The sequence below is a fragment of the Coregonus clupeaformis genome, chromosome 33 (genome assembly GCF_020615455.1).
Source record: "Coregonus clupeaformis isolate EN_2021a chromosome 33, ASM2061545v1, whole genome shotgun sequence".
NCBI classification, from domain to species: domain Eukaryota; kingdom Metazoa; phylum Chordata; class Actinopteri; order Salmoniformes; family Salmonidae; genus Coregonus; species Coregonus clupeaformis.
This window is the reverse complement of record NC_059224.1, coordinates 13,404,580-13,431,442: the sequence shown is the minus strand read 5'-3', so window position 1 is coordinate 13,431,442 and position 26,863 is coordinate 13,404,580. Positions and strand designations below refer to the sequence as shown.

Below are 26,863 nucleotides of genomic sequence, written 5' to 3'. Positions count from 1 at the left end.
GGACCGTGCTAATTCCCAACGAGCTCCGGTATTCACTCCGCTGCGCAGGCAGGCGCTCACCACTTCGGTGAAATAGGCTTATCTTTGAAAGAGCTCGAGCACTGTGTCGGTTGTAAAAACCGTTTGTTGCTGTTGTCTCGGAAATGCAACATGCGGTTATAGTAAATTGAGTGCTATTGATTATTTTTTTTTATACAAACGTTTCCAAACGGATATTTATGTTCGATTTGTAGCAGAATTGTTATTAATTTTCGTGGATTTTTTCTTAATATTTTCTTCAACGTGCATAGCAGGATTTGCACATGCAATGCTGGAATGCCGAGGGTTCCTCTGACAGTTCTCAGCGCGAGGGATAAGTGATGGAGCTTTGATCAGTTAACATCCACTTGTTTTGGTCGGGATGTTACTAATATTTACACGATATAGACACGATTTATGAACAAATGCAAAGATAAGGAATAATTGCAAATACCAACCGCGAGTTTTTTTTTTTACGACAAATGAGGGTGTACTGCATGCAGCCTCTTCTGAATGGTTGCCATAGCCAACATCGCATTTTCATTTGATTAATTTAACTTTTCGATCCGAGGTGCCACCTTTAGCATTATGTCCGTATCATGTATTCACATTTCAATACAATTCCTCAATTGAGACTCGGTTAGTTTATCCTAAACATCCAGCTTACTGCCTTCACGTTATATCTGACCGAGGAGAGAGCACAGACTGCAGGGAGACATGGCTAAAAACCCGTCGGAGGGACCCAAGGAGCCAGACCTGAATCAGCTACCGGATGAAGAGCTGCTGCGATGCGGCAAGGAGGAGCTGGTCAAGCGGCTACGGAGGGTGGACAACGAGAAGATGAACCTAATGATCGAGCACGGCAACATGATGAAAGACGTTAACCGGAGGCTGCAGGTGCACCTGCACGAGATCCGCAACCTGAAGGAGATCAACCAGAAGCTCCAGGACGACAACAACGAGCTGCGCGAGCTCTGCTGCTTCCTGGACGATGACCGGCAGAAGGGCAAGAAGCTGTCCCGGGAGTGGCAGCGGTTTGGCCGGTACTCCGCGAGCGCCATGTGGAAGGAGGTGGGTACCTACCAGCTGAAGCTCAAAGAGCTCGAGGCCAACCAGGAGAGAGTGGTGCGCGAGAACACGGACCTGAAGGAGATCATCCTCATGCTGGATGAGGATAGGAACGGCGCCGGTTCCCGGAGCTCCATAGACTCCCAGTCCAGCCTCACCAACCTGAATGGCGGGACAGGGACGGTTCGGGATGTCGGGGACGGGAGTAGTACCTCCAGCACAGGGAGCGCAGGTAGCCCCGACCACCACCACCACCACAACCACAACAGCCACAACCACATACACAAGCTGCCCGCGGAGAGGGAGGGCAAGCTTGGCAGCACCTTCCAGAGGAGGTCCATGGATGACCTGTCAGCTCCACACCATCACAGGAGCATCCCAAATGGACTCAATGGTAAGTCGAAGTTCATACACCTGTCATACACCTGTAATACTCACCTATCATTCACTTGTTATAGCCTACATCTGTCCAAACACCTGTCCACCTGCACCTGTCCATAGGCCATCTCAATGGGCCATACCAGCCAAGCTTGAGCTGGGATGTTGAATGCATAGGATAAGGGGAATTAGACTTTCCACCAGCACTAGGGTCTAACAAAGCAGAACCATCCCTATATGGGTCTGGGACAGACAGACAGACAGACAGACAGACAGACAGACAGACAGACTGTTCAGAAAGACAGACAGACAGACTGTTCAGACATACAGACCGTTCAGACATACAGACAGACCGTTAAGACATACAGACAGACAGACAGACAGACTGTTCAGACAGACAGACAGACAGACAGACCGTTCAGACAGACAGACAGACCGTTCAGACAAACAGACAGACCGTTCAGACATACAGACAGACTGTTCAGACAGACAGACAGACTGTTCAGACAGACCGTTCAGACAAACAGACAGACCGTTCAGACAGACAGACAGACTGTTCAGACAGACAGACAGACTGTTCAGACAGACCGTTCAGACAGACAGACAGACCGTTCAGACAGACAGGCCGTTCAGACAGACAGGCTGTTCAGACAGACAGGCCGTTCAGACAGACAGACAGACTGTTCAGACAGACAGACAGACTGTTCAGACAGACAGACAGACTGTTCAGACAGACAAACAGACTGTTCAGACAGACAGACAGACCGTTCAGACAGACAGACAGACTGTTCAGACAGACAGACAGAATGTTCAGACAGACAGGCTGTTCAGACATACAGACAGACTGTTCAGACATACAGACAGACCGTTCAGACATACAGACAGACCGTTCAGACAGACAGACAGACCGTTCAGACATACAGACAGACCGTTCAGACAGACAGACAGACAGACAGACCGTTCAGACATACAGACAGACCGTTCAGACAGACAGACAGACCGTTCAGACATACAGACAGACCGTTCAGACAGACAGACTGTTCAGACAGACAGGCCGTTCAGACAGACAGACAGACTGTTCAGACATACAGACAGACAGACCGTTCAGACAGACAGACAGACAGACTGTTCAGACAGACAGCCAGACTGTTCAGACAGACAGGCTGTTCAGACATACAGACAGACCGTTCAGACATACAGACAGACCGTTCAGACAGACAGACAGACAGACCGTTCAGACAGACCGTTCAGACAGACAGACAGACCGTTCAGACATACAGACAGACCGTTCAGACATACAGACAGACCGTTCAGACAGACAGGCTGTTCAGACAGGCCGTTCAGACAGACAGGCTGTTCAGACAGACAGGCCGTTCAGACAGACAGACAGACAGACTGTTCAGACAGACAGACAGACCGTTCAGACAGACAGACAGACAGACAGACTGTTCAGACAGACAGACAGAATGTTCAGACAGACAGGCTGTTCAGACATACAGACAGACTGTTCAGACATACAGACAGACCGTTCAGACATACAGACAGACTGTTCAGACAGACAGACAGACCGTTCAGACATACAGACAGACCGTTCAGACAGACATACAGACCGTTCAGACAGACAGACAGACCGTTCAGACATACAGACAGACCGTTCAGACAGACAGACTGTTCAGACAGGCCGTTCAGACAGACAGACAGACCGTTCAGACAGACAGGCCGTTCAGACAGACAGGCTGTTCAGACAGACAGGCCGTTCAGACAGACAGACAGACTGTTCAGACAGACAGACAGACTGTTCAAACAGACAGACAGACTGTTCAGACAGACAGACAGACAGACTGTTCAGACAGACAGACTGTTCAGACAGACAGACAGACCGTTCAGACAGACAGACCGTTCAGACAGACAGACAGACAGACAGACTGTTCAGACAGACAGACAGAATGTTCAGACAGACAGGCTGTTCAGACATACAGACAGACCGTTCAGACAGACAGACAGACCGTTCAGACATACAGACAGACCGTTCAGACATACAGACAGACCGTTCAGACAGACAGGCTGTTCAGACGGACAGGCCGTTCAGACAGACAGGCTGTTCAGACAGACAGGCCGTTCAGACAGACAGACAGACTGTTCAGACAGACAGACAGACTGTTCAGACAGACAGACAGACTGTTCAGACAGACAGACAGACCGTTCAGACAGACAGACAGACAGACAGACAGACTGTTCAGACAGACAGACAGAATGTTCAGACAGACAGGCTGTTCAGACATACAGACAGACTGTTCAGACATACAGACAGACCGTTCAGACATACAGACAGACTGTTCAGACAGACAGACAGACCGTTCAGACATACAGACAGACCGTTCAGACAGACAGACAGACCGTTCAGACAGACAGACAGACCGTTCAGACATACAGACAGACCGTTCAGACAGACAGACTGTTCAGACAGACAGGCCGTTCAGACAGACAGACAGACCGTTCAGACAGACAGGCCGTTCAGACAGACAGGCTGTTCAGACAGACAGGCCGTTCAGACAGACAGACAGACTGTTCAGACAGACAGACAGACTGTTCAAACAGACAGACAGACTGTTCAGAGAGACAGACAGACTGTTCAGACAGACAGACTGTTCAGACAGACAGACAGACCGTTCAGACAGACAGACCGTTCAGACAGACAGACAGACAGACAGACAGACTGTTCAGACAGACAGACAGAATGTTCAGACAGACAGGCTGTTCAGACATACAGACAGACCGTTCAGACATACAAACAGACCGTTCAGACAGACAGACAGACCGTTCAGACATACAGATAGACCAGACAGACAGACCGTTCAGACATACAGACAGACCGTTCAGACAGACAGACTGTTCAGACAGACAGGCTGTTCAGACAGACAGGCTGTTCAGACAGACAGGCCGTTCAGACAGACAGGCCGTTCAGACAGACAGGCCGTTCAGACAGACAGGCCGTTCAGACAGACAGGCTGTTCAGACAGACAGACAGTTCAGACCGTTCAGACAGACAGGCTGTTCAGACAGACAGGCTGTTCAGACAGACAGACAGTTCAGACCGTTCAGACAGACAGGCCGTTCAGACAGACAGGCCGTTCAGACAGACAGGCTGTTCAGACAGTTCATACCGTTCAGACAGACAGGCTGTTCAGACAGACAGACCGCTCAGACAGACCATTCAGACAGACAGAAGTACATCATAACACAGAGACATTGGACCGTGATGCTGCCAAGGCCTATGTGTTACCATATGACTAAACTATTATTATTGTTGTTGTGATTGCCTCACTGTTGCTGTGTTTAAATCCACTCTCATCCTGACATGAAGTCATGGCTGGGATGCTTATAACACTCACTCACTCACACTCACTCACTCACTCACCACTCACTCACTCACTCACTCACTCACTCACTCACTCACTCACTCACTCACTCACTCACAGACATACATTCAGACCGTTCAGACATACAGACAGACCGTTCAGACAGACCGTTCAGACAGACAGACAGACCGTTCAGACATACAGACAGACCGTTCAGACAGACAGACAGACCGTTCAGACAGACCGTTCAGACGGACAGACAGACCGTTCAGACATACAGACAGACCGTTCAGACATACAGACAGACCGTTCAGACAGACAGGCTGTTCAGACAGACAGGCCGTTCAGACAGACAGGCTGTTCAGACAGACAGGCCGTTCAGACAGACAGACAGGCCGTTCAGACAGACAGACAGACTGTTCAGACAGACAGACAGACTGTTCAGACAGACAGACTGTTCAGACAGACAGACAGACCGTTCAGACAGACAGACAGACCGTTCAGACAGACAGACAGACAGACAGACAGACTGTTCAGACAGACAGACAGAATGTTCAGACAGACAGGCTGTTCAGACATACAGACAGACTGTTCAGACATACAGACAGACCGTTCAGACATACAGACAGACCGTTCAGACAGACAGACAGACCGTTCAGACATACAGACAGACCGTTCAGACAGACAGACAGACCGTTCAGACAGACAGACAGACCGTTCAGACATACAGACAGACCGTTCAGACAGACAGACTGTTCAGACAGACAGGCCGTTCAGACAGACAGACAGACCGTTCAGACAGACAGGCCGTTCAGACAGACAGGCTGTTCAGACAGACAGGCCGTTCAGACAGACAGACAGACTGTTCAGACAGACAGACAGACTGTTCAAACAGACAGACAGACTGTTCAGACAGACAGACCGACTGTTCAGACAGACAGACAGACTGTTCAGACAGACAGACCGTTCAGACAGACAGACAGACAGACAGACTGTTCAGACAGACAGACAGAATGTTCAGACAGACAGGCTGTTCAGACATACAGACAGACCGTTCAGACATACAAACAGACCGTTCAGACAGACAGGCTGTTCAGACATACAGACAGACCGTTCAGACATACAAACAGACCGTTCAGACAGACAGACTGTTCAGACATACAGACAGACCGTTCAGACATACAAACAGACCGTTCAGACAGACAGACAGACCGTTCAGACATACAGATAGACCAGACAGACAGACCGTTCAGACATACAGACAGACCGTTCAGACAGACAGACTGTTCAGACAGACAGGCTGTTCAGACAGACAGGCCGTTCAGACAGACAGGCCGTTCAGACAGACAGGCCGTTCAGACAGACAGGCTGTTCAGACAGACAGGCTGTTCAGACAGACAGACAGTTCAGACCGTTCAGACAGACAGGCTGTTCAGACAGACAGGCTGTTCAGACAGACAGACAGTTCAGACCGTTCAGACAGACAGGCTGTTCAGACAGACAGGCCGTTCAGACAGACAGGCCGTTCAGACAGACAGGCTGTTCAGACAGACAGGCCGTTCAGACAGACAGGCTGTTCAGACAGACAGACCGTTCAGACAGACAGGCTGTTCAGACAGACAGGCTGTTCAGACAGACAGACAGTTCAGACCGTTCAGACAGACAGGCTGTTCAGACAGACAGGCCGTTCAGACAGACAGGCTGTTCAGACAGTTCAGACCGTTCAGACAGACAGGCTGTTCAGACAGACAGACCGTTCAGACAGACAGGCTGTTCAGACAGACAGGCTGTTCAGACAGACAGACAGTTCAGACCGTTCAGACAGACAGGCCGTTCAGACAGACAGGCCGTTCAGACAGACAGGCTGTTCAGACAGTTCATACCGTTCAGACAGACAGGCTGTTCAGACAGACAGACCGCTCAGACAGACCATTCAGACAGACAGAAGTACATCATAACACAGAGACATTGGACCGTGATGCTGCCAAGGCCTATGTGTTACCATATGACTAAACTATTATTATTGTTGTTGTGATTGCCTCACTGTTGCTGTGTTTAAATCCACTCTCATCCTGACATGAAGTCATGGCTGGGATGCTTATAACACTCACTCACTCACACACTCACTCACTCACTCACTCACTCACTCACTCACTCACTCACTCACAGACATACATTCAGACCGTTCAGACATACAGACAGACCGTTCAGACAGACCGTTCAGACAGACAGACAGACCGTTCAGACATACAGACAGACCGTTCAGACAGACAGGCTGTTCAGACAGACAGGCCGTTCAGACAGACAGACAGACCGTTCAGACATACAGACAGACCGTTCAGACAGACAGACAGACCGTTCAGACAGACAGGCCGTTCAGACAGACAGACAGACCGTTCAGACAGACAGACAGACCGTTCAGACATACAGACAGACCGTTCAGACAGACCGTTCAGACAGACAGACAGACCGTTCAGACATACAGACAGACCGTTCAGACAGACCGTTCAGACAGACAGACAGACCGTTCAGACATACAGACAGACCGTTCAGACAGACAGGCTGTTCAGACAGACAGGCCGTTCAGACAGACCGTTCAGACAGACAGACAGACCGTTCAGACAGACAGACAGGCCGTTCAGACAGACAGACAGACTGTTCAGACAGACAGACAGACTGTTCAGACAGACAGACTGTTCAGACAGACAGACAGACCGTTCAGACAGACAGACAGACCGTTCAGACAGACAGACAGACAGACAGACAGACTGTTCAGACAGACAGACAGAATGTTCAGACAGACAGGCTGTTCAGACATACAGACAGACTGTTCAGACATACAGACAGACCGTTCAGACATACAGACAGACCGTTCAGACAGACAGACAGACCGTTCAGACATACAGACAGACCGTTCAGACAGACAGACTGTTCAGACAGACAGGCCGTTCAGACAGACAGACAGACCGTTCAGACAGACAGGCCGTTCAGACAGACAGGCTGTTCAGACAGACAGGCCGTTCAGACAGACAGACAGACTGTTCAGACAGACAGACAGACTGTTCAAACAGACAGACAGACTGTTCAGACAGACAGACCGACTGTTCAGACAGACAGACAGACTGTTCAGACAGACAGACCGTTCAGACAGACAGACAGACAGACAGACTGTTCAGACAGACAGACAGAATGTTCAGACAGACAGGCTGTTCAGACATACAGACAGACCGTTCAGACATACAGACAGACCGTTCAGACATACAAACAGACCGTTCAGACAGACAGGCTGTTCAGACATACAGACAGACCGTTCAGACATACAGACAGACCGTTCAGACAGACAGACAGACCGTTCAGACAGACAGACAGACCGTTCAGACAGACAGACAGACCGTTCAGACATACAGATAGACCAGACAGACAGACTGTTCAGACAGACCGTTCAGACATACAAACAGACCGTTCAGACAGACAGACAGACCGTTCAGACATACAGATAGACCAGACAGACAGACCGTTCAGACATACAGACAGACCGTTCAGACAGACAGACTGTTCAGACAGACAGGCTGTTCAGACAGACAGGCCGTTCAGACAGACAGGCCGTTCAGACAGACAGGCCGTTCAGACAGACAGGCTGTTCAGACAGACAGGCTGTTCAGACAGACAGACAGTTCAGACCGTTCAGACAGACAGGCTGTTCAGACAGACAGGCTGTTCAGACAGACAGACAGTTCAGATCGTTCAGACAGACAGGCTGTTCAGACAGACAGGCCGTTCAGACAGACAGGCCGTTCAGACAGACAGGCTGTTCAGACAGACAGGCCGTTCAGACAGACAGGCCGTTCAGACAGACAGGCCGTTCAGACAGACAGGCCGTTCAGACAGACAGGCTGTTCAGACAGACAGACAGTTCAGACCGTTCAGACAGACAGGCTGTTCAGACAGACAGGCCGTTCAGACAGACAGGCTGTTCAGACAGTTCAGACCGTTCAGACAGACAGGCTGTTCAGACAGACAGACCGTTCAGACAGACAGGCTGTTCAGACAGACAGGCTGTTCAGACAGACAGACAGTTCAGACCGTTCAGACAGACAGGCCGTTCAGACAGACAGGCCGTTCAGACAGACAGGCTGTTCAGACAGTTCATACCGTTCAGACAGACAGGCTGTTCAGACAGACAGACCGCTCAGACAGACCATTCAGACAGACAGAAGTACATCATAACACAGAGACATTGGACCGTGATGCTGCCAAGGCCTATGTGTTACCATATGACTAAACTATTATTATTGTTGTTGTGATTGCCTCACTGTTGCTGTGTTTAAATCCACTCTCATCCTGACATGAAGTCATGGCTGGGATGCCTATAACACTCACTCACTCACACACTCACTCACTCACTCACTCACTCACTCACTCACTCACTCACCACCACTCACTCACACTCACTCACCACTCACTCACCCACCACTCACTCACTCACTCACTCACTCACTCACTCACTCACTCACCACAGACATACATTCAGACCGTTCAGACATACAGACAGACCGTTCAGACAGACAGACAGACCGTTCAGACATACAGACAGACCGTTCAGACATACAGGCTGTTCAGACAGACAGGCCGTTCAGACAGACAGGCTGTTCAGACAGACAGACCGTTCAGACAGACCGTCTCAGACAGACAGACAGACCGTTCAGACATACAGACAGACCGTTCAGACATACAGACAGACCGTTCAGACAGACAGGCTGTTCAGACAGACAGGCCGTTCAGACAGACAGGCTGTTCAGACAGACAGGCCGTTCAGACAGACAGACAGGCCGTTCAGACAGACAGACAGACTGTTCAGACAGACAGACAGACTGTTCAGACAGACAGACTGTTCAGACAGACAGACAGACCGTTCAGACAGACAGACAGACCGTTCAGACAGACAGACAGACAGACAGACAGACAGACTGTTCAGACAGACAGACAGAATGTTCAGACAGACAGGCTGTTCAGACATACAGACAGACTGTTCAGACATACAGACAGACCGTTCAGACATACAGACAGACTGTTCAGACAGACAGACAGACCGTTCAGACATACAGACAGACCGTTCAGACATACAGACAGACCGTTCAGACAGACAGACTGTTCAGACAGACAGGCCGTTCAGACAGACAGACAGACCGTTCAGACAGACAGGCCGTTCAGACAGACAGGCTGTTCAGACAGACAGGCCGTTCAGACAGACAGACAGACTGTTCAGACAGACAGACAGACTGTTCAAACAGACAGACAGACTGTTCAGACAGACAGACCGACTGTTCAGACAGACAGACAGACTGTTCAGACAGACAGACCGTTCAGACAGACAGACAGACAGACTGTTCAGACAGACAGACAGAATGTTCAGACAGACAGGCTGTTCAGACATACAAACAGACTCGTTCAGACAGACCGTTCAGACATACAGACAGACCGTTCAGACATACAAACAGACCGTTCAGACAGACAGACAGACCGTTCAGACATACAGATAGACCAGACAGACAGACCGTTCAGACATACAGACAGACCGTTCAGACAGACAGACTGTTCAGACAGACAGGCTGTTCAGACAGACAGGCCGTTCAGACAGACAGGCCGTTCAGACAGACAGGCCGTTCAGACAGACAGGCCGTTCAGACAGACAGGCTGTTCAGACAGACAGGCTGTTCAGACAGACAGACAGTTCAGACCGTTCAGACAGACAGGCTGTTCAGACAGACAGGCTGTTCAGACAGACAGACAGTTCAGACCGTTCAGACAGACAGGCTGTTCAGACAGACAGGCCGTTCAGACAGACAGGCCGTTCAGACAGACAGGCTGTTCAGACAGACAGGCCGTTCAGACAGACAGGCCGTTCAGACAGACAGGCCGTTCAGACAGACAGGCCGTTCAGACAGACAGGCTGTTCAGACAGACAGACAGTTCAGACCGTTCAGACAGACAGGCTGTTCAGACAGACAGGCCGTTCAGACAGACAGGCTGTTCAGACAGTTCAGACCGTTCAGACAGACAGGCTGTTCAGACAGACAGACCGTTCAGACAGACAGGCTGTTCAGACAGACAGGCTGTTCAGACAGACAGACAGTTCAGACCGTTCAGACAGACAGGCCGTTCAGACAGACAGGCCGTTCAGACAGACAGGCTGTTCAGACAGTTCATACCGTTCAGACAGACAGGCTGTTCAGACAGACAGACCGCTCAGACAGACCATTCAGACAGTCAGAAGTACATCATAACACAGAGACATTGGACCGTGATGCTGCCAAGGCCTATGTGTTACCATATGACTAAACTATTATTGTTGTTGTTGTGATTGCCTCACTGTTGCTGTGTTTAAATCCACTCTCATCCTGACATGAAGTCATGGCTGGGATGCTTATAACACTCACTCACTCACACACTCACTCACTCACTCACTCACTCACTCACTCACTCACTCACTCACTCACTCACTCACTCACTCACTCACTCACTCACTCACTCACTCACTCACTCACTCACTCACAGACATACATTCAGACCGTTCAGACATACAGACAGACCGTTCAGACAGACAGACAGACCGTTCAGACATACAGACAGACCGTTCAGACATACAGGCTGTTCAGACAGACAGGCCGTTCAGACAGACAGGCTGTTCAGACAGACAGACCGTTCAGACAGACCGTTCAGACAGACAGACAGACCGTTCAGACATACAGACAGACCGTTCAGACATACAGACAGACCGTTCAGACAGACAGGCTGTTCAGACAGACAGGCCGTTCAGACAGACAGGCTGTTCAGACAGACAGGCCGTTCAGACAGACAGACAGGCCGTTCAGACAGACAGACAGACTGTTCAGACAGACAGACAGACTGTTCAGACAGACAGACTGTTCAGACAGACAGACAGACCGTTCAGACAGACAGACAGACCGTTCAGACAGACAGACAGACAGACAGACAGACAGACTGTTCAGACAGACAGACAGAATGTTCAGACAGACAGGCTGTTCAGACATACAGACAGACTGTTCAGACATACAGACAGACCGTTCAGACATACAGACAGACTGTTCAGACAGACAGACAGACCGTTCAGACATACAGACAGACCGTTCAGACATACAGACAGACCGTTCAGACAGACAGACTGTTCAGACAGACAGGCCGTTCAGACAGACAGACAGACCGTTCAGACAGACAGGCCGTTCAGACAGACAGGCTGTTCAGACAGACAGGCCGTTCAGACAGACAGACAGACTGTTCAGACAGACAGACAGACTGTTCAAACAGACAGACAGACTGTTCAGACAGACAGACCGACTGTTCAGACAGACAGACAGACTGTTCAGACAGACAGACCGTTCAGACAGACAGACAGACAGACTGTTCAGACAGACAGACAGAATGTTCAGACAGACAGGCTGTTCAGACATACAAACAGACCCGTTCAGACAGACCGTTCAGACATACAGACAGACCGTTCAGACATACAAACAGACCGTTCAGACAGACAGACAGACCGTTCAGACATACAGATAGACCAGACAGACAGACCGTTCAGACATACAGACAGACCGTTCAGACAGACAGACTGTTCAGACAGACAGGCTGTTCAGACAGACAGGCCGTTCAGACAGACAGGCTGTTCAGACAGACAGACCGTTCAGACAGACCGTTCAGACAGACAGACAGACCGTTCAGACATACAGACAGACCGTTCAGACATACAGACAGACCGTTCAGACAGACAGGCTGTTCAGACAGACAGGCCGTTCAGACAGACAGGCTGTTCAGACAGACAGACCGTTCAGACAGACCGTTTCAGACAGACAGACAGACCGTTCAGACATACAGACAGACCGTTCAGACATACAGACAGACCGTTCAGACAGACAGGCTGTTCAGACAGACAGGCCGTTCAGACAGACAGGCTGTTCAGACAGACAGGCCGTTCAGACAGACAGACAGGCCGTTCAGACAGACAGACAGACTGTTCAGACAGACAGACAGACTGTTCAGACAGACAGACTGTTCAGACAGACAGACAGACCGTTCAGACAGACAGACAGACCGTTCAGACAGACAGACAGACAGACAGACAGACAGACTGTTCAGACAGACAGACAGAATGTTCAGACAGACAGGCTGTTCAGACATACAGACAGACTGTTCAGACATACAGACAGACCGTTCAGACATACAGACAGACTGTTCAGACAGACAGACAGACCGTTCAGACATACAGACAGACCGTTCAGACATACAGACAGACCCGTTCAGACAGACAGACTGTTCAGACAGACAGGCCGTTCAGACAGACAGACAGACCGTTCAGACAGACAGGCCGTTCAGACAGACAGGCTGTTCAGACAGACAGGCCGTTCAGACAGACAGACAGACTGTTCAGACAGACAGACAGACTGTTCAAACAGACAGACAGACTGTTCAGACAGACAGACCGACTGTTCAGACAGACAGACAGACTGTTCAGACAGACAGACCGTTCAGACAGACAGACAGACAGACTGTTCAGACAGACAGACAGAATGTTCAGACAGACAGGCTGTTCAGACATACAAACAGACCGTTCAGACAGACCGTTCAGACATACAGACAGACCGTTCAGACATACAAACAGACCGTTCAGACAGACAGACAGACCGTTCAGACATACAGATAGACCAGACAGACAGACCGTTCAGACATACAGACAGACCGTTCAGACAGACAGACTGTTCAGACAGACAGGCTGTTCAGACAGACAGGCCGTTCAGACAGACAGGCCGTTCAGACAGACAGGCCGTTCAGACAGACAGGCCGTTCAGACAGACAGGCTGTTCAGACAGACAGGCTGTTCAGACAGACAGACAGTTCAGACCGTTCAGACAGACAGGCTGTTCAGACAGACAGGCTGTTCAGACAGACAGACAGTTCAGACCGTTCAGACAGACAGGCTGTTCAGACAGACAGGCCGTTCAGACAGACAGGCCGTTCAGACAGACAGGCTGTTCAGACAGACAGGCCGTTCAGACAGACAGGCCGTTCAGACAGACAGGCCGTTCAGACAGACAGGCCGTTCAGACAGACAGGCTGTTCAGACAGACAGACAGTTCAGACCGTTCAGACAGACAGGCTGTTCAGACAGACAGGCCGTTCAGACAGACAGGCTGTTCAGACAGTTCAGACCGTTCAGACAGACAGGCTGTTCAGACAGACAGACCGTTCAGACAGACAGGCTGTTCAGACAGACAGGCTGTTCAGACAGACAGACAGTTCAGACCGTTCAGACAGACAGGCCGTTCAGACAGACAGGCCGTTCAGACAGACAGGCTGTTCAGACAGTTCATACCGTTCAGACAGACAGGCTGTTCAGACAGACAGACCGCTCAGACAGACCATTCAGACAGTCAGAAGTACATCATAACACAGAGACATTGGACCGTGATGCTGCCAAGGCCTATGTGTTACCATATGACTAAACTATTATTGTTGTTGTTGTGATTGCCTCACTGTTGCTGTGTTTAAATCCACTCTCATCCTGACATGAAGTCATGGCTGGGATGCTTATAACACTCACTCACTCACACACTCACTCACTCACTCACTCACTCACTCACTCACTCACTCACTCACTCACTCACTCACTCACTCACTCACTCACTCACTCACTCACTCACTCACTCACTCACTCACTCACAGACATACACACACACACACACACACACACACACACATACACACACACACACACACACACACACACACACACACACACACACACACACACACACACACACACACACACACACACACACACTGGATGCCTATGTAGCCTCTTCAGTGTCCCACCATCAGATTGATGTGGGTGAATTATGTCACTGAGTATCACGGCCCTGAAGGAAGAAGAGAAGACTATCTTAATTGCTTTTAGAAGGACTCAGGCAAATTGATTTTGGATGAGTCCACTGATTATCATTGTTGTCTTTGGCTGTCCTCTCTTTCTCTCTCTCTCTCTCTCTCTCTCTCTCTCTCTCTCTCTCTCTCTCTCTCTCTCTCTCTCTCTCTCTCTCCTCTCTCTCGCTCTCTCACTTTCTCTATGGCCTGCCTAAGAGACATTTGAAATGCATCAAGCGGACTAGAAATCAATGCCCCCGTTCTAAGACCTAAATACCCAGGCTTCAGCAGGCCGTTGGATGAAACACCGTGATGAAATAGGATGCAAAGCCTGGTTTTAGCTGCACATCACACCAATAACACACACGCACACACACACACACACACACACACACACACACACACCAATAACGGCATGATCTGTCTGTAGGATAAATATAATCTGTTTTGTGCTGTAACATACAAACGGACAGGCCGCCTAAATCCAGACTCTGATTCGTTCATTCATTTTAGGAAAGCAACATAGGAGCTCATCTTGCAGGAAAATTTTTCTATATACACAGCTGGTGTCTTTTGAGATTCCAGTGATTCTAGAATTTTAAAAGCCTGAATTTAGATATACTGTATCCTAACAGCATGCTAGCAAGCGGAGCTGTTTTTAATCTGCACACAAACACCAAAGTTTTTGGCCATGTTTGTGCATCCTGACATGAAGTCATGCCTGGGATGCTTATAATACACACACACACACACACACACACACACACACACACACACACACACACACACACACACACACACACACACACACACACACACACACACACATCGTTGCATAACAGCAATATTGTGTCTGCTTGTCTGCCTGTGGCAGAATGGGACTGGGTTGGGGCTGGGCACGGATCACCTCTCTGGCCTCTCTAACCTGATATTTTGCTAGAAGTGATGCCCTTGCGTGCCCCTGAACCTTCCTCTTCACATCACACTGTCAAACAGAGGGCATTAGGGTAATCTACACAGACTGTCTGCTTGACTGGCATGGCCCATGTGTCAAAAAAAGGCTCACTGCAGTGAGTGATTAGTGCTGGCTATTGCCAAGTCTGTAGTCTATTTGTGCTCTATCTGTACCATGTTTAATCTCAAAGCCAATTAAAAAAAACTAACCAAACCAAATTCAGCGAGCTGTCAGTTGATGGGAGATGGTCTTCCACAGATAGTTGATGAGGCACAGCTGGTTGATCATCATTCAGAGCCAAGCTGATGGATGAGGTCTAATGTTTGAAGTCCAAGGGGAACAGATGTTAGTTGCTGACTGAATGCTGAGTTCTGTAGCTTCGCTCATGGCGTCCAGATGCCAAGCAGGCCTTGGGGACTTTAGCAGACAAACACTAAAATCGTTACTGAGGTGCTAAATGAGAGAACTGTGCCAGAATGGGAGTTGGAGGGATGGAGAGATAGGGGGAGAGATGTAAGGAGGAGTGGGGTAGAGAATTCTAAAGCTGGCTTGCTCTAAAATAATGAATATAATCACCTGTTATTTATTAGCTTTGGTATTACAGCATATACTGTAGACCCTTTTCCATGACACACTGACGTCACGCACATATGAGCATGACTCTTGGTGGCAGTAAGAAAGCCATCGCCATCTGCGCCCATTCAACAGCCTAGATTTACATTTTTATTACCTCTAAACAAAATAACTTTTGTGGGTTTTCAGTCTTGCTTGGACAGTCGCTAAAATTATTTTTGGTTGTGATCTTTGCAAAATAACTATTCTGGATGCAGCAGCTTTTATCTAGAATGCTAACGCTCATTGACATAGGCTGTAGCAAAAGCTAGCTAAAGAGCCATTTTACTGGTTGAACTTTAAGTGTTTTTTAAGTAGAATGCAGTTGATTTGTGATGATGACACAAACATTATATTAAGCAGGACATTCATACGAGCCTTAAAATCCAATTGCAATCCAAAAGTGGTGTGAAATGCACTCATAAGCAACATGTAAATAGAGGCTTTTTTTGCTGGCGTTCTGTAAGAACTGCCCCGTGTTCTGCCACCAACTTGCGCACATCGCCCTCGTGCGGCAATGTTTGCGAACACAGAAAGGGATCTATACTATGCACCTTAATGTCAACCGAATCATTGCTCTGTTCTGTTCTGCCCAGTCTCCACTCTTGGACTCCCCCCACATAGTCTGCCACACATATTTGGCTCCTCTTTCCCAAAAGACAGAGATGCAAACAAAAGGCCTTCAAAGAGGCTTTGTAGTGGGGGTTTGGCTGGGAGGTGTTGGGGGGTGAGGCTGGGGAGAGGTGGGGGTACGCTGAGGTGAAGTAGTGGGTTGGCTCGGTAGTGGTGGTGGTGGGGGGTGGGCTGGAGGAGGCAAGACAGGGGGGGAGTTTCTGGGGAATCCCGCTGTCAGTGTAATTGAATTTCTCTGGCTTGGAGTTTGCTGACACACCTCTCTCCCCTTGGGGATAACTAGCTCAATTCACAAACATCCTAAAGTTTAGCTTTTTAAACCTGGAGAGATGGAGGAATGCTTATCGCATTTAAAAGTGTTAAAACACCAATGGATGATTTTGCCTAAAGGATGGATGCTTTACATAAAACTTCTTTCCAGACCTCTGTGTGATTGGATGTATTTTTCATTTATTTTATTTTTTATTTAACCTTTATTTAACTAGGCAAGTCAGTTAAGAACAAATTCTTATTTACAATGACGGCCTACCAAATGACAAAAGGCCTCCTTCGGGGACGGGGGCTGGGATTAAAAAATATATATAAATATAGGACCAAACACACATCACAACAAGAGAGACAACACAACACTACATAAAGAGAGACCTAAGACAACAACATAGCATGGCAGCAACACACGACAACACAGCAAGGTAGCAACCCAACATGAAAACAACATGGTAGCAACACAACATGGCAGCAGCACAACATGGTAGCAGCACAAGACATGGTACAGACATTATTGGGCACAGACAACAGCACAAAGGGCAAGAAGGTAGAGACAACAATACATCACACGAAGCAGCCACAACTGTCAGTAAAAGTGTCCATGATTGAGTCTTTGAATGAAGAGATGGAGATAAAACTGTCCAGTTTGAGTGTTTTTTGCAGCTTGTTCCAGTCGCTATTTGCAGCGAAATGGAAAGAGGAGCGATCCAGGGATGTGTGTGCTTTGGGGACCTTTAACAGAATGTGACAGGCAGAACGGGTGTTGTATGTGGAGGATGAGGGCTGCAGTAGGTATCTCAGATAGGGGGAGTGAGGCCTAAGAGGGTTTTGTAAATAAGCATCAACCAGTGGGTCTTGCGACGGGTATACAGAGAATACCAGTTTACAGAGGAGTATAGAGTGCAGTGATGTGTCCTATAAGTAGCATTGGTGGCAAATCTGATGGCCGAATGGTAAAGAACATCTAGCCGCTCGAGAGCACCCTTACCTGCCAATCTATAAATTACGTCTCCGTAATCTGGCATGGGTAGGATGGTCATCTGATTCAGGGTTAGTTTGGCAGCTGGGGTGAAAGAGGAGCTATTACGATAGAGGAAACCAAGTCTAGATTTAACCTTAGCCTGCAGCTTTGATATGCGCTGAGAGAAGAACAGTGTACCGTCTAGCCATACTCCCAAGTACTTGTATGAGGTGACTACCTCAAGCTCTAAACCCTCAGAGGTAGTAATCACACCGGTTGGGAGAGGGGCATTCTTCTTACCAAACCACATGGCCTTTGTTTTGGAGGTGTTCAGAACAAGGTTAAGGGCAGAGAAATCTTGTTGGACACTAAGAAAGCTTTGTTGTAGGGTGTTTAACACAAAATCCGGGGAGGGGCCAGTTCAGTATAAGACTGTATCATCTGCATATAAATGGATGAGAGAGCTTCCTACTGCCTGAGCTATATTATTGATGTAAATTGAGAAGAGCGTGGGGCCTAGGATCGAGCCTTGGGGTACTCCCTTGGTGACAGGCAGTGGCTGAGATAGCAGATGTTCTGACTTTATACACTGCACTCTTTGAGAGAGGTGGTTAGCAAACCAGGCCAAAGACCCCTCAGAGACACCAATACTCCTTAGCCGGCCGACAAGGATGGAATGGTCTACCGTATCAAAAGCTTTAGCCAAGTCAATAAAAATAGCAGCACAACATTGCTTAGAATAAAGGGCAATGGTGACATCATTTAGGACTTTTAAGGTTGCAGTGACACATCCATAACCTGAGCGGAAACCAGATTGCATACCAGAAAGAATACTATAGACATCAAGAAAGCCAGTTAGCTGAATATTGACAAGTTTTTCCAACACTTTTGATAAACAGGGCAAAATAGAAATTGGCCTATAACAGTTAGGATCAGCTTGATCTCCCCCTTTAAATAAAGGACACACCGTGGCTGCCTTCCAAGCAATGGGAACCTCCCCAGAGAGGAGATAGGCTTGGCGATGATAGGGGCAGCAACCTTGGGGTCAAGTTTAAGGATCTCCTTTAGCACCTCAGACTCAGTGACTGCCTGCAGGGAGAAACTTTGTAGCGGGGCAGGGGAAAAAGAGGGAGGAGCATCGAGGCTAGTCGCATTAGAAGGACTGGGAGATGAGGAAATGTTGGACGGGCAATGAGGCATGGCTGAGTCAAATAGGAATCCTGACATAATGAAGTGGTGATTAAAAAGCTCAGCCATGTGCTCCTTGTCAGTAACAACCACATCATCAACATTAAGGGACCTGGGCAGCTGTGAGGAGGAGGGTTTAATCTCCAGGTCTGAGGGCACACACTTAGTGTGCTGTGAAATCTGTTATGAATGTATTGTAATGTTTTTTAAAATGTATAACTGCCTTAATTTTGCTGGACCCCAGGAAGAGTAGTTGCTGCCTTGGCAGCAGCTAATGGGGATCCATAATAAATACAAATACAAAACTGTTTTCCAGAACTTCTTGGGGTTAGGCCCACAGAGAGAGAATTGCTCCTTAAAGTAACTAGCTTTAGCCTTCCGGGTAGCCTGAGTGCACTTATTTGCCTGGTTATTGAAGATCATTGATTGGATGGGTTATTGAAGATCATTGATTGGATGGGTTATTTAAGATCATTGATTGGATGGGTTATTTAAGATCATTGATTGGATGGGTTATTAAAGATCATTGATTGGATGGGTTATTAAAGATCATTGATTTAATGGGTTATTAAAGATAATTGATTGGATGGGTTATTGAAGATAATTGATTGGATGTGTTATTCAAGATAATTGATTGGCTGGTTTATTAAAGATAATTGATTGGATGGGTTATTAAAGATCATTGATTGGCTGGTTTATTAAAGATCATTGATTGGATGGGTTATTAAATATAATGGATTGGATGGGTTATTGAAGATCATTGATTGGATGGGTCATTAAAGATCTTTGATCGATTGAAGCCTGAACTGAAACTATGCCTGGAACTGTACTCCCTATACATTGCATGTCCCTATCAATGCAACCATATGTTTGTTTTATGTCCAGGAGCCAGTGCTTTAATCTACACCCATCCATATACTTTGAACTGATCTAAGTGCATGCTGGCTGGGATCGGTGATGACATCAAGCATTGATTGGAGCCTGAACAGAAACTATGCAGCCTTAAGGCATGTTATATTGTGTGTCTCTGTGTCTGTGTCAATACAGCAGTCACTTGTGTTCTATTTCCAGGAGCCAGTGTCTGCATTCACTGATATTATTGGTGGTCCGGAATCTGGAATCGGATTCCACCCGAGGCTCTGAAATATGGTGCAGTTGAGTTGCACATGTACAGTATGACTTGCATTGTAGTGGCGTGACTTTGTGTGTGTGTGTGTGTGTTTGTGTCCGCACGCGTCTGTGTGTGTCTACAGTTTTCCTATCCTACGGTCTGTTTTGTGTTAAACTGAGGCTCCAGACCTTGTGAGCCCAGGGCATTTCTCTAAACCTGTCTCCAGTGCTGCGTTGTGAGGTTGGAATGGGACAGATGGCCTGATAAGGATGATTCCTTCACAGGCGACGTCTCCTGACCCTACACAGACCGTTTTCCAGTGGGAGACTTAATTTCGGTCTCTCTGTCAGTCTGTCTCTCTCTCTCTCGCTCTCTCAATTCAATTCAATTCAAATTCAAACATATGTTTACATTGCCATAGCAAGTGAAATAAACAATAAAAAATGAACAGTAAACTCTCTCTCTTTCTCACACAAAGTAGACTATAGGCTAAGTAATGAGCAGAATAACCATGGTTAACTGGAGTTTGCACTAAGAAGGCTATGCAGAAGTTTTCCTTCAAGTAGTCCTAAATCAGCCATAGTGTCAGTTATTGTCGTCCATGCTTGACTATAAATCAGTGTTGATGGTCAAATTAGGGCCATTATTTGTGATGATTAGACAGCCATGAACCAGTTTAAAGTGTTGATTTAGTAAACCGTTCTAGACCAGCTGTGGCAGGATTATCATCCTAATCTAATCTATAGTCTCACATTAATATGCTAATTAGAGACGGACCAGCTCTGTTCTGGTCCCACTAGCAGATTACCCCTCAAGGGTTAATCCAACCCACAGGCTGTGTGTGTGTGTGTGTGTGTGTGTTTAAGGGGAATGCAGCACTGGAATTAAACCCTGGTGAGAGTTAAAGGCCAGAACAGTGGACCACAGACACTGATCAATGATCTGTCTAATGTATCCATGATGGTATTCAGGAGGACTCTGGTTGTAACCATGATGCTATTCAGTAACTCATTTAGAGTATGTTGGTGTCCCCAGAGAGCATCCATACTGACAGAAAGTGACTTGGGGCCTATATTTAATGTATTTAATGTGGCGAGGAGACCATTTTGACATTTAATTAGGTTGATTTAAATGTTATTTTTAGAGGAACACTATCTCTGAGTAATAATTTGAGTCACTTAGTCACACCATAAAACTAAAGCACTTGGACTAGATTAGGCTTATTAGTCACACACAGAAAAGCCATAACATAGAATGGCTTTTTAAACTGTGACTTTGGACACCTACACTCCAATTGCTTTAATTGCGTCATTAATGGGCCCAGTGTGATTTTCAATGTGTGTGTGTGTGTGCATGCGTGTGTGTGTGGTTGTTTGTGTGGTGACTTCTTTTGCTATCTGATATATCACCAGGTCATCATTCTAGCTGTGCTGGAATCTCCTCCCTCTCTCTCTTTCTGACCTGGAGCTGACATATGTGTGGTACATACTCCCGAGTGGCGCAGTGGTCTAAGGCACTGCATCGCAGTCCTAGCTGTGCCACTAGAGATCCTGGTTCGAGTCCAGGCTCTGTCGCAGCCGGCCGCGACCAGGAGACCCATGGGCGGTGCACAATTGGTCCAGCGTCGTCCAAGGTAGGGGAGGGTTTGGCCGGCAGGGATGTGGGTTTGTTTCCCACGGGGGGCCAGTATAAAAAAAAATAAAAAAAATAAATAAAAATAAAAACATGTATGCATTCACTAACTGTAAGTCGCTCTGGATAAGAGCGTCTGCTAAATGACTAAAATGTAAATGTACAGGGTCTCCATTAGGAAAATGTGGTGCTGGACATTTGACCGGCAGAATTTAAATTTAACGGACATTTAAAAAATCTACCGGACCCATATGCATTGGTTGCGTAACCTGACTAGGGCGTCCACCCACAGTTGTCAGAATGACAGAAATCAAATTTTATTTATGGTAATTCATCTTAACAGAACATGCAAATCAGATACAACTGCGTGCGTCATTCTTACCAAATTCCGATGAGCAATTTGAAGATCTTAGAATACGTAGGAGGTGTGTCCATAAGGCTAGGGGAAGATAAGCTTTCCCTAAAGTAAACTGAATTGCCAAAACTATATAGCCTAATTAGCTTACTCCTGTCTATACAGAAATAAATACAATCATTCAAAATAGGCGACTACACCAGAAAGCATGATTTGACCACAGAGGATCATTAGCTTCTTAAAAACAAACAAACAGTGGATTGTTTTAAATGGCATAGCCTACAGCCGGAAGGGCCCACAACTTGGGCAGGGCGCGGCAAATACCAAATAGATGATTGTTGAGCTGCGACTGTCAGTGAAAAGCAGAGACCCAGCCATTCATATCGCAATATTAAAAAATACGACTGTTTGGAAAACAAATGGCTATTGCTGTAAAGAGACAATGAAAAGACTCCAATCTGTCTTTTAGTTATAAAAATTCTCAACTTAATTGAGCGAAAAGTAGCCTATCTTTTTGGCACCAGCGGAGAACATCGGCCTTATCCCTGGTGAGTGTTCATGTTCACTGTCTTTATAATTGGGTCAGTGACACTTTTGCTTGTTTTTGGACATTCATTTCATCCTCCAGGTTAGATGGATGTCATATTGTATTTGTTTCTCGACTTTTTATAAAAGGCCAACATTTTCCTGTGCAAAGAAAGGAGAAGAATTGTATCACCTATAGCTTACTCTAAGCCACTGCGTGCTGCATTGAACGCTTGTTTTTTGCGAACAGTGATCGAGTTATATTATTAGCCTAAATTATGACTATCTAATCATCATATTAGGAATAGTAGACTATCTTACATAAGTCTGCAAATGCGAGGACGCATGGAATGCTTTATTATAAAGGTGCATTGTTATGGTAAAAATTAGCTTCCCCAAACTTGAAACCCACGCACTGCCAAGGTTAGAATAACTGCATTATTTCGCAATGAGATACTTTTTTCTCCCGGACAATTTAATTGATCTGCTTTTTTGTCGTTTTATGGCCAAAAGTTGGCTATTACCAGTGATTCCATGTCTATGTATATAGGGCATGAGGTGAGGACTGGTGTGAACTAAACTAGGAAGGCTGGTTCTACCACACCAGTCCTCACTCTCTCCACCTGCCCATTACTCTCGGGGTGAAAACCTGGTGTGGTAGAACCAGCCTTCCTAGTTTAGTTCACACCAGTCCTCACCTCATGCCCTATATACATAGACATGGAATCACTGGTCACTTTAATAATGGAACATTAGTCACTTTAATAATGTTCACATACTGCTTTACTCATTTCATATGAATATACTGTATTCTATTCTACTGTATTTTAGTCAATGCCACTTCGACATTGCTCGTCCTAATATTTATATATTTCTTAATTATTTTATTTTACTTTATATTTGTGTGTATTGTTGTGAATTGTGAGATACTACTGCACAGTATCTAATAATGTTCGTTCCTGTCAAGGTGACGTGTATGCGGTGAGCGAAGTCAAGCGCAGGATACTGAGCTACTGGCAGACGTACTTTACTACACAGTAAAGGAACATACAAACAAAACCTCCTAACAGGGAGGAACAATACACGCATACAAACAGCAACTGCCGACCTCACGGAAAACAATCACACACAACAAACAATGAGAGACAGGGGTACTTAAAGGGAATACAATGTAACATAATGGGAAACAGGTGTAAACAATAAAGACCAAACAAGACAAACACCGAAACATCGATCGGTAGTAGCTAGTACTCCGGGGACGACGAACGCCGAAGCCTGCCCGAGCAAGGAGGAGGAGCAGCCTCGGCTGAATCCGTGACAGTACCCCCCCCTTGACGCGCTGCCCCAGCCGTGCACCGACCCCGGCCTCGGGGACGGCCAGGAGGACGCGGAGCAGGGCGAGTCGGATGACTCCGGTGGAAATCCCTCAACATGGAGGGATCTAGGATGTCCCTCCTAGGGACCCAGCACCGTTCCTCCAGACCGTACCCCTCCCACTCCACGAGATACTGCAGGCCCCCCATCTGACGCCTCGAATCCAAGATGGACTGGACTGAGTACGCCGGAGCCCCCTCGATGTCCAGTGGGGGCGGAGGAGCCTCTCGTACCTCACTCTCCTGGAGTGGACCAGCTACTACCGGCCTGAGGAGAGACACATGGAACGAGGGGTTAATGCTGTAATTAATGGGCAGTTGTAACCTATAACATACCTCGTTCAATTTCCTCAGGACTTTAAATGGCCCCACAAACCGCCGACCCAACTTCCGGCAGGGCAGGCGGAGGGGCAGGTTTCGGGTCGAGAGCCAGACCCGATCTCCCGGTGCATACACCGGAGCCTCACTGTGGTGGCGGTCGGCGCTCGCCTTTTGCCGCCTGATAGCCCGTTGCAGATGGACATGCGCAGCGTTCCAGGTTTCTTCCGAGCGCCGAAACCACTCGTCCACCGCAGGGGCTTCGATCTGGCTCTGATGCCAAGATGCCAGGACCGGCTGATACCCTAGCACACACTGAAAAGGCGTAAGGTTAGTGGAGGAGTGGCTGAGTGAGTTTTGGTCTATCTCTGCCCAGGGGATATATCCCGACCACTCCACCTGCCGGTCCTGGCAATAGGACCTCAGAAACCTACCCACATCCTGGTTCACTCTCTCCACCTGCCCATTACTCTCGGGGTGAAAACCTGAGGTAAGGCTAATCGAGACCCCCAGACGTTCCATAAACGCCCTCCAGACTCTAGAGGTGAACTGGGGACCCCGATCAGACACTATATCCTCAGGTACCCCGTAGTGCCGGAAGACGTGTGTAAACAGGGCGTCAGCAGTTTGTAGGGCTGTAGGGAGACCTGGCATAGGAATGAGACGGCAGGCCTTCGAAAACCGATCCACAACGACCAAGATCGTCGTGTTCCCCTGGGAAGGGGGAAGGTCTGTGACAAAATCCACCGATAGGTGAGACCACGGCCGTTGTGAACGGGTAGGGGTTGTAACTTCCCTCTGGGCAGGTGTCTAGGCGCCTTACACTGGGCGCACACCGAGCAGGAGGAAACATAAACCCTCACGTCCTTAGCTAAAGTGGGCCACCAGTACTTCCCACTAAGGCAGTGCACTGTCCGACCAATACCAGGATGACCAGAGGAGGGTGACGTGACCCCAATATATCAATCGATCACGAATCTCGACGGCACGTACTTCCGACCCTCTGGACACTGTGGGGGAGGAGGATCGGTACGTAACGCCCGCTCGATGTCCGCATCAACCTCCCACACCACCGGTGCCACCAGACAAGACTCCGGAAGTATGGGAGTGTGCTCAATGCACCTCTCCTCTGTGTCATATAGTCAGGACAGGACGTCTGCCTTAGCGTTCTGTGACCCTGGTCTATAGGTGAGCTTAAATACAAATCGGGTAAAAAACATAGCCCACCTTGCCTGGCGAGGGTTCAGCCTCCTCGCTGCCCGGATGTACTCCAGGTTACGATGGTCAGTCAGAATGAGAAAAGGGTGTTTAGCCCCCTCAAGCCAATGCCTCCACACCTTCAGGGCTTGAACCACAGCTAACAGCTCCCTGTCCCCCACGTCATAATTGTGCTCCGCCGGACTGAGCTTCTTAGAATAGAAAGCACAGGGGCGGAGTTTTGGTGGCGTACCCGAGCGCTGAGACAGTACAGCACCGATCCCAGCCTCGGACGCATCCACTTCCACTTGGAACGCCAAAGAGGGATCCGGATGTGCCAGCACTGGAGCCGAGGAAAACAGGTCCAGATGTCTAAAAGCCCTGTCCGCCTCAGCCGACCACTGCAGACGCACCGGACTCCCCTTTAGCAGGGAGGTAATGGGAGCTGCTACCTGTCCAAAGCCCCGGATAAACCTCCGGTAGTAATTGGCAAAACCCAAGAACCGCTGCACTTCCTTCACCGTGGTGGGAGTCTGCCAATTACGCACGGCTGAAACGCGGTCAATCTCCATCTCCACCCCTGACGCGGACAACCGATGTCCCAGGAAGGAGATGGACTCCTGGAAGAACAGACATTTCTCCGCCTTCGCATACAGGTCATGCTCCAACAGTCTACCAAGCACCCGAGGCACCAGGGACACATGTTCGGCTCGTGTAGCGGAGTATATGAGAATGTCATCAATATACACCACTACACCCTGTCCATGCAAGTCCCGGAAAATCTCGTCCATGAACGATTGGAAGACTGAAGGAGCATTCATTAAACCGTATGGCATGACGAGGTACTCATAGTGACCCGAGGTGGTACTGAATGCTGTCTTCCACTCATCTCCCTCCCTAATGCGCACCAGGTTGTACGCGCTCCTGAGATCCAATTTTGTGAAGAATCGCGCCCCGTGTAATGACTCAGTCATACTAGCAAT

General features: G+C 48.1%; 1 protein-coding gene across 2 annotated transcripts in view; it reads left to right on the top strand.

Annotated features, from left to right (window-relative positions):
- LOC121548511 (coiled-coil domain-containing protein 85C-B-like) overlaps nucleotides 1-26,863 on the top strand; it is a 116,980-nt gene continuing 90,117 nt past the window's right edge. For both annotated transcript variants that reach the window (XM_041859968.2, XM_041859967.2), the window contains exon 1: nucleotides 1-1,480. In XM_041859968.2, the coding sequence (XP_041715902.1) occupies nucleotides 736-1,480 (745 nt within the window). In that variant the 5' untranslated portion in view covers nucleotides 1-735. The remainder of the gene's footprint in view (nucleotides 1,481-26,863) is intronic.